This window comes from Lissotriton helveticus, chromosome 1_1 (genome assembly GCF_964261635.1).
Source record: "Lissotriton helveticus chromosome 1_1, aLisHel1.1, whole genome shotgun sequence".
NCBI lineage: Eukaryota > Metazoa > Chordata > Amphibia > Caudata > Salamandridae > Lissotriton > Lissotriton helveticus.
In genome coordinates this window covers 1,858,137,488-1,858,152,628 of record NC_136057.1, presented here as the reverse complement: position 1 = coordinate 1,858,152,628, position 15,141 = coordinate 1,858,137,488, and the positions used below count along the sequence as shown (strand labels likewise).

General features: G+C 46.6%; 1 protein-coding gene across 1 annotated transcript in view; it reads right to left on the bottom strand.

The window, feature by feature from the left end:
- Positions 1–14,734, bottom strand: part of UCK2 (uridine-cytidine kinase 2) — a 108,120-nt gene extending 93,386 nt beyond the window's left edge. Inside the window, exon 1 of the mRNA XM_078641527.1 lies at positions 14,485–14,734. Within this exon, the coding sequence (XP_078497653.1) occupies positions 14,485–14,577 (93 nt within the window). The 5' untranslated portion in view covers positions 14,578–14,734. The remainder of the gene's footprint in view (positions 1–14,484) is intronic.
- Between the last annotated feature and the right edge of the window lie 407 nt (positions 14,735–15,141).

The following is a 15,141-nucleotide window of genomic DNA, read 5'->3' as shown; positions in this document are numbered from 1 at the left end:
AAAAATATGGGTGGGAGAGGGAGGAGCTTCACGCCCCTACCTGAATACAGTATGTCGAGCAGCGCATGCGCTGCCCAGGCGCGACCTAATCATTCAGTAAAACCTGGCCCATCAGACCATAAAATAAGCTCACAAACAACGCCCCCCCCCCCAAAAAAAAATGTTAAACGCCCACACACTGACCTTTCATTCCAGTCCTTCTGGCACTGCGAGATTGCCCTATATGTCTGTCGGACTCTGGTAGGGATCAAATCAGTAATAACAGCCGCCACTACAATATCACACAAGCTTTCTATTTGGCAAAGGAAAAAGCACTGGACAAAGCAGTGTCTTTTCTTGAAGCTGGAATGCAACCTTCTCCCAGCCGAGGATGGGAAGTCAACACTATTGGTATAGCCAATGGTACACACTCTTGCTTTGTCCCATCAAAAGTAGGTTTGTATTTTCCCTCCATCCTCTCGGGCGGCGTCAGCCTGGGCAGAGCATATATGTGAGTGTATGCGTACACCTTTCTGGAGGAAGAAGGGTGCAGTATCAGACACATTATGGTGGCTCTGCTGCAGGTAAAGCAGACTTTCATGCACTATCAAAACACACTCCTTAAAGCCAGGTAAAAAGACAATGAGGTAATGCCCAAGTACATTAGTAAACCTTCCTACATTCGAAACCCCTACTAGACAGAAATCCTTTGACAATCTCAAACAAGGCACTCATTTTAGAGACTGGGTTAATGGATGGCACTCGTACCATTGACCTTACCTTTACAGATTCCAGCATTTTCCAATATTCCATAGTCCATATTGGAAAGGGGATGGCTACAAGTTGTGAATTTGCCTAGTATCAGAATACAATCCGAAAAATTCAAAGCAAATCCTTTCCACCCAGAAACAAAAAAGATGCACCCTCTGAAGAAAAAACAAATAATGGCAAACCAAATAGGTCTGTTTTTTGTTAGGGGAAGTTTTCTGTAATAGTTGGGAGACTCGAAAGGACCACGTTTCCAATCCATAGTTAGGACTGCTGTAAAAACGCTGTACTAACAGTGCCCCTGTTTGCAAGTCTGAACTTGAGAACAGACATGACAACTAAATCTACAACAATGCAATAGGTCTCCCATTTTTTTTTTTTTTTTTTTTTTTTAGAGTTAGAGCTATTGGTGTAATAAATGACAACGTCTTCTTACCTATGTGTTTTGGTTTTGAGTGTATTGGATGTGTGAATAGAGACACAGTTGCAGCACTGCCTAGAGGACTTAGAATGTGTAACTACCAATAGGACGAGCAAAGCAGCTGACAGCACTGTGTAGATGTCTATGAATAAGGATTTACCAACGGGACAACAGAAGCAGCAGTGCCTACAGGACTATGAATGAGGAATTACCATTGTGACCAGAGACATAGCTGCAGCACTACCTAGAGGACTTAGAATGAGAAATCACTGACTGGAACACAGTAGCAGTACCGCCTAGAGAATTAGGAATGAGGAATTACCACTGGGAACAGAAACGCTGAAGCACTGCCTAAAGGACCAAGAATGAGGAATTACCACGGACGACAGACGTAGCTGCAGCTCTGGCTAGAGGGCTAAGAATGAGGAATTATTACTGGGAACAGACACAGCTGCCACATTTGTGACCAGATAAAGAACAGGATTTACAGCCCTATTTACAGAAACGAAGCTCCAAGCGAATGAAACATAATTAATGCTAAAAACAAGATTGGGTGAAAGGGAGCTAGCGAATAAAGTCACATTTCTAACATTATAACTTTTTGACTGCTCACCTGGATTTTCAGTGACCCAGACTGTAGATCATATATGAAAGCTGAGGTGCGATAGAGAGAACACATGGAGAAATGGTGGGTAGGAGGGGAAAGCCGGAACACGAGGCAGGTCATTGGAAAAAAAAAATAGTGTGCGAGACAAACAAATGGACAGAAACTAAATGAGCCCTGGAATAGGGCCAGTCGCTATAGGAGAGAACGACAGAACAAAAGGAGGGACAAATGGGCACGATTAACCATGCAAAAGTAAGGAATTTAGAGAAGCACCCGAAGCAACCAATGACAAGTGAGGAGCCGGCTTCAGGCCCATGTACTGACTACACCATGCCTAACACAGCAGAGCGTGCACGCTGCTGTGCTCAACCTAAAGATGTGATTCAGGGTATGTTCTTTGGGCACTTTTATATGTCAAAAAGTTTGTCACAGGGGTCCACAGTGATTCATTCAAGGATACACAATGTTCACACCTGAGAGCACAACCAGAAAATAAACTTGAACACTGGCAATGCCGATAGGCCAGGCCTTGGCATGGGTCAAGTTCTTTCAAATGCAATAAAGAAATAAAGAAATAAATAAATAAATAAATAAAACACCAAAACCTGCACACAAGTGCCCCAGCAGAAGAGGTACTGAAATGCACTCAGTCAAAATGCTGTCGCCCAGTGCAGGAATGCAAATATGAAGTGGGCTGGACTACTGCACTATTGTATGCTTTGATGGGAGCAAGCACAATGAGAATGACACTGTTAAAAAGGTGGTTCTGACCATCTTAGCCGCCTGGATTTTTTTGTTTTTGAGCACCTAATTGTTGACCAGTTACTGTGAGAGAGCCTCATAAGTTGGGACTCACCCACAGTGAACTCATGATGAATGAAACTGCATGTGGATTTTACCGGTGTCCCACTTGTGAGAGTAGGCCGCTGCACTGCAGCAAGGGGCACTGGGCTGACGCGTGTGTACATGTGTATGCACACGTGTAGGGGCTGCACGGGGGAGATTCCTGGCGTGCGCAGCCAACGAGCAGGTACAGATAGAATGGTGTGGCAGGAATTATGCAGAGCTTGGTAGTGACATTAAATAGGCTTTACACTATGGGAAGAAACATTTAAGGAAAAGTCAGTGTGCTTTACTGTGGTCACTGAAGAACACTTCATTATTCCCCTATGAAGATGGGAATCACATGGGGTAGTTTCACTTCCCTAGGGCCTACAAATTCCAGACATGCACCAAAGTACACTAACTATTGTGAGAAGTATTCTGCTGAGTCCAAAGCCATATCTGTACTGCTTATGGGTCATCCAGAAATGTCATAGTCCTCTAATGCAGCTTGTAACCAGAGCCTGACTGGGTGTGCCCCTGCCAGGCTGGATTAATGACCTTCCTCCCCAAACTGAAGCATCAGAGGGCTAGCCCTTCACGGCAAGCATTCCAAGGGCGAAGGTATCTTCTCCAAAAGGGAGAGATGGTGGGTGGAGCTGCAGGTTATCCATAAGCAGCTGTCACCTGGTGCCAGGCATCAAGCTGCTCTGGAGAGAAGGCAGCCAGGGGGGGGGGGGGCGCGGGGGGGGGGGGTTCAGAGACCATATGACATGAGAGCATTGGACGACGCCACTTTGAACTATCCCAGAGGCCTGTGCAGGAAGGAGGGGGCATGGTCAGAGAGGTGCTGTGGTGCTGCAGGATAGGGCAGCTGAGCCTTCCTGCCAGCCCCCTCCAAATTCTTCTAAAAGGTCTTAGACAGGAAGAGGAGCGCTCTCTGGGGTGTGGTCTGCTGAGGAAGACTAGTGCTGGAGCCTGGCGCCATGGGCAGTTGGAAGGAAGAACCCCCGACTGTCCCAGGACCCTGGATTGCGCCAAAAAGGGAGTCCAGGACCAGTGAACAGAAGCCTGGGCCTCTGCGCAAGGAGAAGAAAGGCCATGGGGGAGAGCCAGGTGAAAGACTGGTGCAGGGTGCCAGTGAATATAACCTCCTGATGAGTTCACCCTCTTGGAGGAGAGGAGGGCGGCGAAAAGTGGTCCAGGTGGCTAGAGCTGGCTATCAGGAGTGAGAAGAGGCCAATCGGTCCCCTGGGGGCTGAGATATGCCCCCAGAAGGTAGGCGTCCTCTGGCCTGGACAACGAAGCGCATGGTGCTCCGCCGCCGGTCTTCAATGCGCCCCCGGGGTGGGTCAGGTCCCAGGGGCTGCCCCCACAAGAAGCAAAGTCGGGGAGCGCCGTCACACTCCCCGTGAAGACGCCCAAAAATGGGTGCCAGTAGTCCTCCCTCGGCGACACTGAAGGGCAGGGAAAACCGTTGCGCTCCCCACGAAGATGTCTCTGGGGCCTGGGATCCCACCTCTGGGCCCTGAAGTGCATTGGGGGCCCCGGCGAGAAGGGGTGGGGGAAGGGCAGTCTCACTCCCCCGAGGCCCCGCTGGTTCTGCCTGTGGTGACCCCAGGAGGAGTGAGAATAATATTTTAGGGTTACTGTGTTATGTATTACTGTTTCTGTTGATGAATAGAATGTTGTGGTATGTCATTCCTTGTCTTCATTGATTAGGTGCCATTGTCTGTGTGTGTTACAAATATATTTTGATACATTTGTTAATAATAATAAGAACTGTGGAGAGGGTAATTAAATGTGCTCTACTCATAAATTGTTCTGTATTTTTTCCTTCATACCATTATAAAAATAGGTCCCATACCCAGGTATAGGAGGGTAATTTGGGTATACCCCTGTTAATTAGGTTCGGTCAAACCCCTTTCCTGCTCATGACGGAACCATGCAGTCATGAGCCAAGGGCGGCGTGTGCTCATGACTGCGTGGTTCCGTCATGCTGCTGCCGCTCCGCCCAGGCGGCACGGATTCCCCACCTGTGCAGGCGAATTAGTGAGTGGGCGGAATCGTGATGGAACCACGCCGTCATGAGCACAGCTCGCCCGTGACTCATGGGGGCATAGTCCAATTGCAAGCATGGCGGCGCCGTGCTACCCCTTCCCTCACCCCCAGCGCCACGACGGAATTTCCGCAGCGGCCAAGGGGTTAAAGAAAGGGGCGCGCAGCCATTAAAGTTAAAGCACGGTATGGGGCGTTTTTACCCAAAAACTATTTGTTCGAAAAACAAATGCTTTTTTTGTAAATGCGCCCCAAACAGCGCATTCATTTTGATGGCGGTCGCGCCCCTTTCGTTATGAGCAGCTCGTCTAAAGAAAGGGGTGTGGCCTCTATTCACATGCAAGCATGGCATGGGGCGCTTGGAAACAACCCCAAAAAAATTCTTAGCGAACCAATAGGTCTCGCATTTGCGAGAGTTTAAGAGAATCGCTCGAACTCGCCTAAATGCGACATCTCCTGCATTGCAAAGAAGCGGCTGCCATTGTCCTGGCTGCTTGGAAAGTGAAAGCGTGCATGGCGTGCTGGATGTTGCTGCAAAGCACGTAGTGCCTGCAATAAGACAACACTCACTAAGAAAATAGTGCTTACAGACTAAACAGCACAGACTGTGTAACAGAAGTAAAAGGACCAGTCCTCATGGGAGGTTACAAATTAAGACAAGGCGGTACTACGGAGAGACTAACAAGCCGATTACTGAATCAAAAGCCAGCATTTACAAAGGACAAAGACAAGCCAATGAAAAATATGGGCGGAGCTTTAAGTCCATACTCTAATACAGCACGTCCCACAGAGAAGTGCATGCGCTGCCCAGACTCGACCTAAAAAGACCAACTCTGTTGCTTATTCCTCCTCCCAGAAATGAGCAAGTATTATGTTTAAATGGATCGCAAAGTTTATTTAATCACGTGTTTAACTTGTTTGATTTACTCATTTGATTTAAGTGGGCTTTGATATTGATCGAAAGTATTTTTGGGATTTACAGAATCATTTCCCTGATGAAGGCGGGAGATCCTGCCGAAATGCATTGGATGACCTGAATTGGGAATTGTTAGGATATCATTTGGATATTAACTATGGAGAAGTGCGAATAAAGACACTTATGGATTAATTTAAGATTCTCTGAACTATTATTTGGATAAAACTTGCTGGGGGGACCAGCACCAACTTGTGCTCAGGGTGACTGCTATACTATTGCTGTACAGCTGCTACGTGAGAGTATTCAATACGTTCCAGGCGGGGAACGATACGCTGGTTGCACGGAAAAAAACATAAAATTTCGGATTAAGTGGTGCACTATCCTACACCTTCAAGCTCAAGTTACAAATTAAGACAAGGCGGTACTATGGAGAGACTAACAAGTCGATTACTGAATCAAAAGCCAGCATTTACAAAGGACAAAGACAAGCCAATGAAAAATATGGGCGGAGCTTTAAGTCCATACTCTAATACAGCACGTCCCACAGAGAAGTGCATGCGCTGCCCAGACTCGACCAACTCTGTTGCTTATTCCTCCTATTTTTCCCCCTCAACTCCTTTCCCACATCAAACTTCTCCTTCACGAAAAGTACTGCACTTTCTCAAGTTCTTCATTCCTACCTCCACACAATTTGAATTCCTTTATTGATCTGTTTCCTCTCTCACCTACCTTGCCAATCTTTCTCATACCCCATTTTTCTTGTGTCCTTCTTCCATCCATCACTTTTCTTCCTCACCTCCCACTTCCTCTCCCCTTTCCAGAGAACACCTACAGGGTGAGGATTCACACTGCCTAGTGATACAGCGTTTAATCCCAGTTCACGTCCTTGCTGCAGATATTAGCATTCAATAAGCAGGTTTCAGAGGCTCGTATCCTGGCAGGGCCAGCTTACCCTTCATGTGGAAAAAATGTTCATGCTGATACCAACATAGAACAGTGCACTAACATTGCGGAATTTGCCATATACTAGGGTATTGTATCCTCGTGCAGATTTAGACCAACTGAGCCATAACTTGCTAAAATAATATCAAACAAGTTCCTGGCTGCAGATTTTACTAGCCTAACCTTTCGAAGTGGAATGTGTACTTTCTAAATTAAACAGTGGACGAATGACGCATGGATGACTGTCCGCAAAGATAACCAACAACTGCGGCTCAACCTGTATGCCACGGTATCCTTTTGTTGAAGGATTTCTGTAAGTTTTATCCAAGTCACCATCAAATTGAGGCGCTTAAACTGTACGAATCATCCACAGTAAACTTGTGTTTCATCCTACAGACTTTTCTTCTCAAGGCTAAAAATATGCCAGTTTGGTCACGTAATGTTGAATGGCAGACTGATTTTAGTGACAGTCTTGTAAAAAAAAAAAAAAAAAATTATATATATATATATATATATATATATATATATATATATATATATATATATATATATATGAGGATGGTTCCAATTAGTGAGAAACGTGGCAGTATTGAAAAAGACGACAGGCTGTAATGGGGACCCAGCAGATGAAGTGTGTGTGATAGAACCACCAGAGTTGGTGGTGTCCAGTCAAGAGTATTTACTTATAAAGGCTAGATAAATCCACGTAGAGCACGTGCTAGGTCACTGTCCCCGAGGAGTTCAACGAAGCGCAATCTATTTTCGCTAGGTTCAGGTTGTCTGTATTCTAACAGATTTTTGTAGGACAGTCTTTTGTACACAACATTCTACTAAACCCAGGCTCACCAGTGGGGTTTGACACCAGTATGGGGGGGGGGGGGGGGGGGGGGGGGGGGGACTAGGGTATTTTTTTTTTTATAGATTTCTTGGTCAGACTATTTCCATCAGCAACTGACTGGTACAATGCTAATGCTGCTAGCCAGCTGGACCAGTCCAGAAAATAATTACTTCTGTACACTGCCTCTCTGTTCGCATTATCATTAAACTTTAAGCCCACTGCACAAGAACTGCCTCTGTAGGATAAAGCGTCCAGTAAGTTGAACCTTATTAACATGACAACTGACCGTAGCTTCATTCCCTTAAGGTATAGATATAGGGGGAGGGGCCTCCAGGCCATGAAGAGACCTGCCAGTTTCCATGGTGACGAGAAGCACAGATTCCGGTGCCTAGTTCCCAAGGCATCCCCGAGGGGGAGGGTCTGAAGGTAGTCACCATAACACGCCTCACTCAGAGGTATAGGTTGCAGTGACCCAGGTTTCACCGAATAGTCACGGGGAGTCAGAGGAGTGCCTGCCTTGTGAGGGCTTGTGCTGTCTTCGAATGTAGAACAGCTTGTTTTAACAATACTACGGTCAACTATTGTAGAAAAAATAAATAATTTCTGAGCTTCAGACAACGAGTGCCTATAGCGACTCGACATTAGTGTCTGAAGAGGATTTTTGCACTGTGTGAAAATTGTGGCCTACCCAGGCATGAGTCTTCTGGGACCGCCAGTTCAAAAAGACCTGTTCATACTTAGGCCTTCGATGGGCCGCCGTCCACGGCCAAGCCAACTACTCGCCAAGAGCCTACTGTAAAGCATGGGCATTCGCAAACCGTCAGGAAGGGTCCGTAGTACTGCACTTGAAAATTAGGACGAAATAAATTTTAAAAATTGAGGCTATAACTAATTTTTTATCCTTTAACTATTTTTTCTGCAACCCTACAATGCAGTAAAATTAGAAAACGATTAATTACCAACCAAATCAGTTTAATCCTTAACTAATGTTGAATGTAGTCAAATTATACCCCTTCGTCTCACCGCCGAAAGCGCATTTTCATATGTACATAAACAGAAAATGCATGGTTGACAATGTGAAAAAAGCAATATTTCTCACAAATCTTGTTGCAGCTGTAAATTATCTACATGGAAGGGTTTCATGCTGGGTGAAATAAGTGCCTGTCGCTTTTGTGCATTCACCTCCAAATCAAATCTCTGGTCCATGGATGCAAATGCCAACAGCAGCATCAGGGACACCTGTGGATGACGCAGGAGAATTCCCTTTAAAGAGGAGACCTCTTCTGGTCAGCCCAAATGGTCACCCTACTACACAACTCCACTGCAACAATGTAATGTCTGCAATTCTAGGGGGTGGGGCACGTATGAAACAGTATTTGCGGTTTCAAGGCCACCCCTCACTTGTCACCCAGTTGCCAAGTTTGTTCCTGCAGGTTTAGTGGTAGATATGGACATCTGACAACCCACATTGCAGTAGGGAGAAAGCAACAGTGGAGGAACTGATGCAGTGGTCCAGAGGAGCGCTTACGCTACAAAGACGCACCAGCCAAGCAGACTTGCTCACCCCAGCAATGACTTTTGTAACACTGCGAGAGTTCTCCCCATTGGCTGTGCCACAGCTTCCCCACCAATGTTCACCCTCTTTAGACATCATGCTTTGAGATCAATCTCTACCCTTGGTGGGCTGCAAATATAATGGGCTTGGAAAATTCCTGGTATTACCATCCAAGAACTGGCCTTTGGTGACCCCCAGCAGAACCAAAATCTTTCAGCCAGAAGGAGCTCATTTCGAGATACAGGCCCTTGGACTCTGTGCATCTTTATCTGCCAGGTTGGTACAGAGAGACCACAGCCAATGCATTTAGTAGCACTGTTATGTGCTGCAGATGGAGGCACTGCGAAAAACATCATTATGACTGGAAAATAACTGGCCTTCTTCCCCGCGCTCAGTAAACCTAAACCTACCATGAAGAAAGATACAATGACATCGTTCTGAAAGCCTTCGATAGTTTCTTTTGCTACAGAGACATGAAAACGTAAACATTTAGTAGTACCCATGAAGACGAAGCCCTTTAAGAAGTGCTCAGAAAACCAGCCCAATTGGACTACACAGAGTTGTGTTTTGACCCCCTAGAGAAGCATTAAACATGTCTGTGGTCACATCTACTTAGCAGCATTAGTAAGGCACTACAGGTTATATATTTTTTATTTGTAAACTTGTATATAGCGCTAGCTCGACCCCAGGGCATCAGAGCGCTTCAGTGTATACATGTTTGCAAATATGTTGTGTACATAAAACATCAGGGCAGACATACTGGCAAAATTACAGTACATATCACCAACGGTTTCCATTTCAAAGGCGTTGCCGTCCTATAGTTAGGAAAGAGAAATTCTTAATTCCTAGGAACAACTGACAGGACATTCATCTTCTCCTTACAATAATTACTCAGGTAGCTGGTGGAGGTTTGTAATAATTACTGTAGCTTATTGTATGAAAATCCAACCACCAGCTTTAGCTACTGGAGACCAGATACCACTGAACATTTAGGGAAATTAGGAAAAGATGTTTTTGTTGTGCAAGCCAAATGGAGTCAGAACGCGTTACATAAGCTACAAAGGCATAAGCACCATTATTTTCATTACTTTACATTTTGTTGACAACATAAAGACATAGTTTACTTTCCGTAAAGCTTTTTTTGAAGCCGGTAGTCTGCATTTTACCAGGTCTCTAAACTGCTTCCTTGTCACGACAGGTGCCCTACTGGATCCCATAGATGCTAACATTGTCCCCCTTCCATCTGAGATCTAGACTAGAGCCCCCTCTGCCGAGCAGCACAGGTCACTAACGTCTCACTCCTGGTGGAGTGTGGGGACGCCCCACACTGCAGTTCTGCAACCCGAATTAGGGTGCTCACTTTCTTAGCACGGCCACTTTTAAGCATCCCCTCTTCTCAGCAGAAGTACAAACTGCTGCTGCCACGCCCCAAGCAGGGTGCCCACCCCGCGGCATGTCAGAAAACCTGTATCCAGCCTTTGGCTGTCCTCCTCCACATCACTGTTAACAGTTGCAGTAGTAAGAAAAAATATTTAGCTAGAAAAGGATATCTACCTAAATATCTAACATAAATACCAAACTTGCAAAGTGGACTAAATAATGGTCATAAAAAGAAGGGACCGTTAGGCTCACGAGTTGACACGCAGCCTGCGACGCTCCGTACGAGAGTATCCCAACATCTTCAGGAGCATCTTGCCGGCCTATCTTGGGCTGGAATTATCGTTGCACATGATGCTCCATCCCGTTTGAAATCACGAAGAGATCATGAATCGCCAAACAATTATTTTCGATTTCATCTTTATTTAGAACAGTAAAGCTAGCCTGCCGAACCTAAGAAGAGACTGTGAATCGTCCCATTACATCATCCATCACAAACATAGTTGAACAGTATTATTGGTTCGCCAGTTTCTGTTTGCCACGTATACAAAATCGAGACGCTTGCGCCCATCCGCCATCTACTGAGTTCGCTATACCTTATTAGAAAAGTACTTGAAGCCACTATACATCTTCATCCTGAATGGGTTATTTTGTGCAATAGACGGCTACCTGATGAAGGCGTGTATGCCGAAACGCGCGTTGTAGACATCTGCCGCACTGCCTGAATCGACGCTCCGTCCATTTATTGGATTTGTATATATTGATTGTCAATACTCACCTCATGAAATGATCGAATGTGAATTATAAATTGTAAATTCAACTCATGAAAAGTAATATGGAAGATGAAACTTTATATCTGAAAATAAATTAATAAATACATCACTATATCTTCCTCCAGTGTCCATATTGTGCTAATAGGGTGTCCCTTCTTTTTATAACAATTATTTATTCCACTAGCAAGTTTGGTATTTATGTTATAGATATTTAGGTAGATATCCTTTTCTAGCTATATATTTTTTCTTACTTTAGTTTATTTCCCTATGCTATAGCTAGTTATATTTATAGGGGTCCCTGGTTTTCCTTAATAACAGTTGCAGTAGGCCACTTAAGGGAACCCAAGACTACAACTCCCAGAATGCATTAGTGGGAATCATGGTGCATGTAAGGAGGCAACCATAGTGGGAATATTCAGCAGGGCCAGAGTTTCACATGTGCAGTGTAGAGCTAGCGGCCCCTCTCCTGTGCCCCTTCTACCAATACAACCTCGACGGATAAACACGAACTTGTATTTTTGCATATAGGTCGTATTACCAGCAGGGCTGTGCACATTATGTGCTAAATCAGAGTAACCCCGCTCTATTGTGTTTCACGTAATTTGGGATTCTTACACGCTGCGTCATTTACGCTTGCGGGAAATATGAAGCCGACAGTGTGCCACGCACGTGGGCGCTAAACAAGAAATGTCTGACTTGTGACTTTAGAAACTATGGGCACACTACATTCCGATGGTATTTCTCGCGCATACACATGGAAAGAGAACAATTGGGACAGAATGCATAATTATACATTCACCCCAGTACAGAGATCTGGGCCTAAATCCATAGGTTTTTTTTGCTCCCTATGCAATTCCAGTTTGAACCCAGCCATATGTAAATCAGTCTTAACCCTGTGCCCAATGGGAACAGTCCAGCCCAAACTGCCAGGCCCTTCCCGGACTGAAAACAAGCATCCTGGGACCGGTTTCAGGCTCGCATACCTCAGCCAGGATAGCTTGACTCCAGTAGCATGGAGAGCACGGGACCCACGTCTGGGCATAACCCTCCCACTCGGGGTGACAATTGCAAAAAGAACAATTGATGGACAGAATGCAGAACAATGTCTTACATTCACCCCAGTACAGAGATCTGGGCTTAAATCCATTGCTTTTTGCTCCCCATGCCATTCCAGTTTGAACCGAGCCATATGCAAATCAATCTTGACCCTGATGCGAAAGTATTTCATCTGCACGTTCTGACACCTGCTCGCAGCCATTACACCAACTACTCGAAATACGATAATAAAGGCATTTGCAGTTTGACATTCCTTTATAGTGGCAGACTGAATACTTCTTACACGGTCGGATGAAACCTCTTAAAATTACAGTACACCGCCCCTCAAGGGCAGATTAAAAACCGGAGAAAGGCGCGGGGAAAAAAACGGATGACTGGAATGAGACCATAAAATAGGTTGACGTACACCAACTGTAAGGAAAGTCCCAGCAAATAAGGAAAGACGACTCCTGTCCACCCACTGACCGGAATGCTCCGTCTGCCTTTATTCAATAGAACTTACTCGGTCCTCAAATTTACTCATGGTTGGTTAACACAAAAGCTGTCTCTGGACTTCTCTCAACCCACCCTCATTGGACTCCTTTCCACCCTCCAAACAAGCGAAATACCCGATCCTTTATTAGCCATCTGCATTGGATGCTTTAAATGGAAATACAGAAGCGTTGGTACTCACCGTGCAGAGTAACTGATTGCCCCTGCGGCGTGCACGTACTCTGCCAATTGGATCGCCCTCCAAAACCGGAGTTGCATTTTTTTCGGAAACTCATAGGTTGGGTGGGAGGTGCGCAGAATGGACAGTGTGACCGGTATACGTGGTAAAATCAATATACTGAGAAAGGTGCATTGGGCGATGCAATGATGGTCCCAACAAAGGGGGCGGCGGGGGAGTTACAAAAATAAATCCCAAAATGTAAACTGCTGGGACATGGGTGGAGGGAGTGCGAGGATAAAGCTACAGCCGTGGGTCAGTAGGGCTAGTGTAGAAATGGTTTAATCTGCTTACAAAAGTTCAATAAAAGCTCGCTTTAAAAGTTGAGGGGTGAACCTCGGCTCGAACGGTTTCACAAAAGCCCGCGCCGTCCCGCCAAAATTTCAAACCGCGGGCTGATCGCTGCAGTCGCAAACCCCCGCCTCCCTCTGATAGGGGCCCTCATACTGGAGTGCAATTAAAAGTAACCGTAGTGGGGCATTTAGTCTCCACCCGTGCGCTCTCCTCGGCGGTAGTTTCCGCCCTGGTTTGGTGACACACGACACCCAGACAGACAAACAAGGCGCCCCATGTGCTGGCCGCGGCCGCCCCCACCACTGACAGCCAGGCACATGGCCTCCTCGCCACCACTTCCGAGAAAGCACCATCAGGCACACGAAGGAAGGAGAGAAGAAAAGGCTACACGTCTACAGTGTACGGTACCGGAAAGAGCAGACAGACAGCATGCATAGAATCCAGCAGGGGAACCCCCGAAGAGAGGCCGCCTACACCGCCCCTTTGTTAAGTGATCAGGCACACGATAGGGCGTCACACGGCAAATAGAACATTTGTTGTCTTAAGAACGTGTAGATCTACTTTTCTTCATGCCTTACGGCGTTTAGACCGCCCGTTATGTACATATCCTTTAGATCTCACGCTTGCCGTGTAGGACGTTCGTGTATAGGATGCGAACGTCTAGATCCTATTGTACCTGAATCCCCGAGCTGCCAGCGGTCTGACGCCTAGATCAAGTGTTCCCTGCATTGTCAGTGCATTCTGATATTAGAACATTCAGTTCCGCACATTCTAAATCCCTTTGCTGCTTTTAAAACGACCCCCCAAAGCTTATAGTGTCACTGTGTAGGATTGTCTTGAATATGTCAGATCCATGTGTTATGAATGTTTGGGGGTTTTAGTGCCCTATGGTAGTTTCTGCGCTCAATAGATTGTATTTAAATGGGATGCCTATGCGTCCCGCGGTTAAGAACGCATAGCTTCTGCAGAACGTTTAGATTCCCCAATTACTTCTAGAACACCACGGGGTTCCGAACCTTCCTGTTTGTGATGTCTTTAGAACGTCTAAAATTCCTTTGTCTTCTATAGATCGCTGGTACCCCCTACTGTGCAGAACAAATAGTGTGCTTTTAGAACGTCTAGATCCCTTACATTTAGAAAATCTAGATTTTAGAAGATTTAGAACCAGCCCCAGTGTAGGGAACGCTCTTGCCCGCGCGGATCCAGCCCGCCAGGCTTCCCTTTGTTGTCTGTGCCGTGAAAACTGCTCCATCAGGGCTGGAAATGGAAGCCACGCGGCCGCCGCGGTGCCCAGGCACTTCCTGCTGGCGCTCACCACCACGAGGGCTCTGTCCTGCCGCCGCCACCCCTGCCCTTCAGCCCGTCTCACCTTGCCGCTGGCCGTGCCCCCGCTGACCCCGATCAGGAAGGGCTGCCCGTCCTGCTGGTGGCTGTGCAGGCTCTGCTCGCTGTCCCCGGCCATGCTTGAGAGTGAGTGTGCAGTGCTGCCGCCGCCGCTGCTCTCCCCCACCAGCGCTCGCAGCTCCCTCCTCCTCCTCCGGATTATCCCAGCAGCTGCCGCTGGGAGCCTGCTTTTACTCCCTCAGACCCTCCCCTCTCATCACTTCCTCTCTCTATTTGGACTTGGCTGGCCGAGCTGCGTTTATATGGGTGAATCAGGGCCAGGGGAGGGTGTAGCGCCCTCTCCCTCCCAGAATTGTAAATATTCCAAGCATGGGCGGACCGTGGCACGGGCAGCCTGCCGGGTCCACCCTCGATCGGCTGCGTGCAGACACCTCGTGTTACCCTGGGCTAACCACAGACCGCATCTGCACTGGCCTCTGATCTCCCCGAACTGCAAACAGCCCCCAGAGAGGCACATCGCCTCAACCCACACGGTGACTGCTCTCTGTCCGAAATACAAAGTAACTGTTGAGAAGAGCATTTTGGGATGACTAAATATATTATGCAAATTACTCGCTGACACATGGTTTTTGCCTGTAATCGGTTCCACAAACTTGGCTTTCAAAGGCTCGAGAGATCTTGT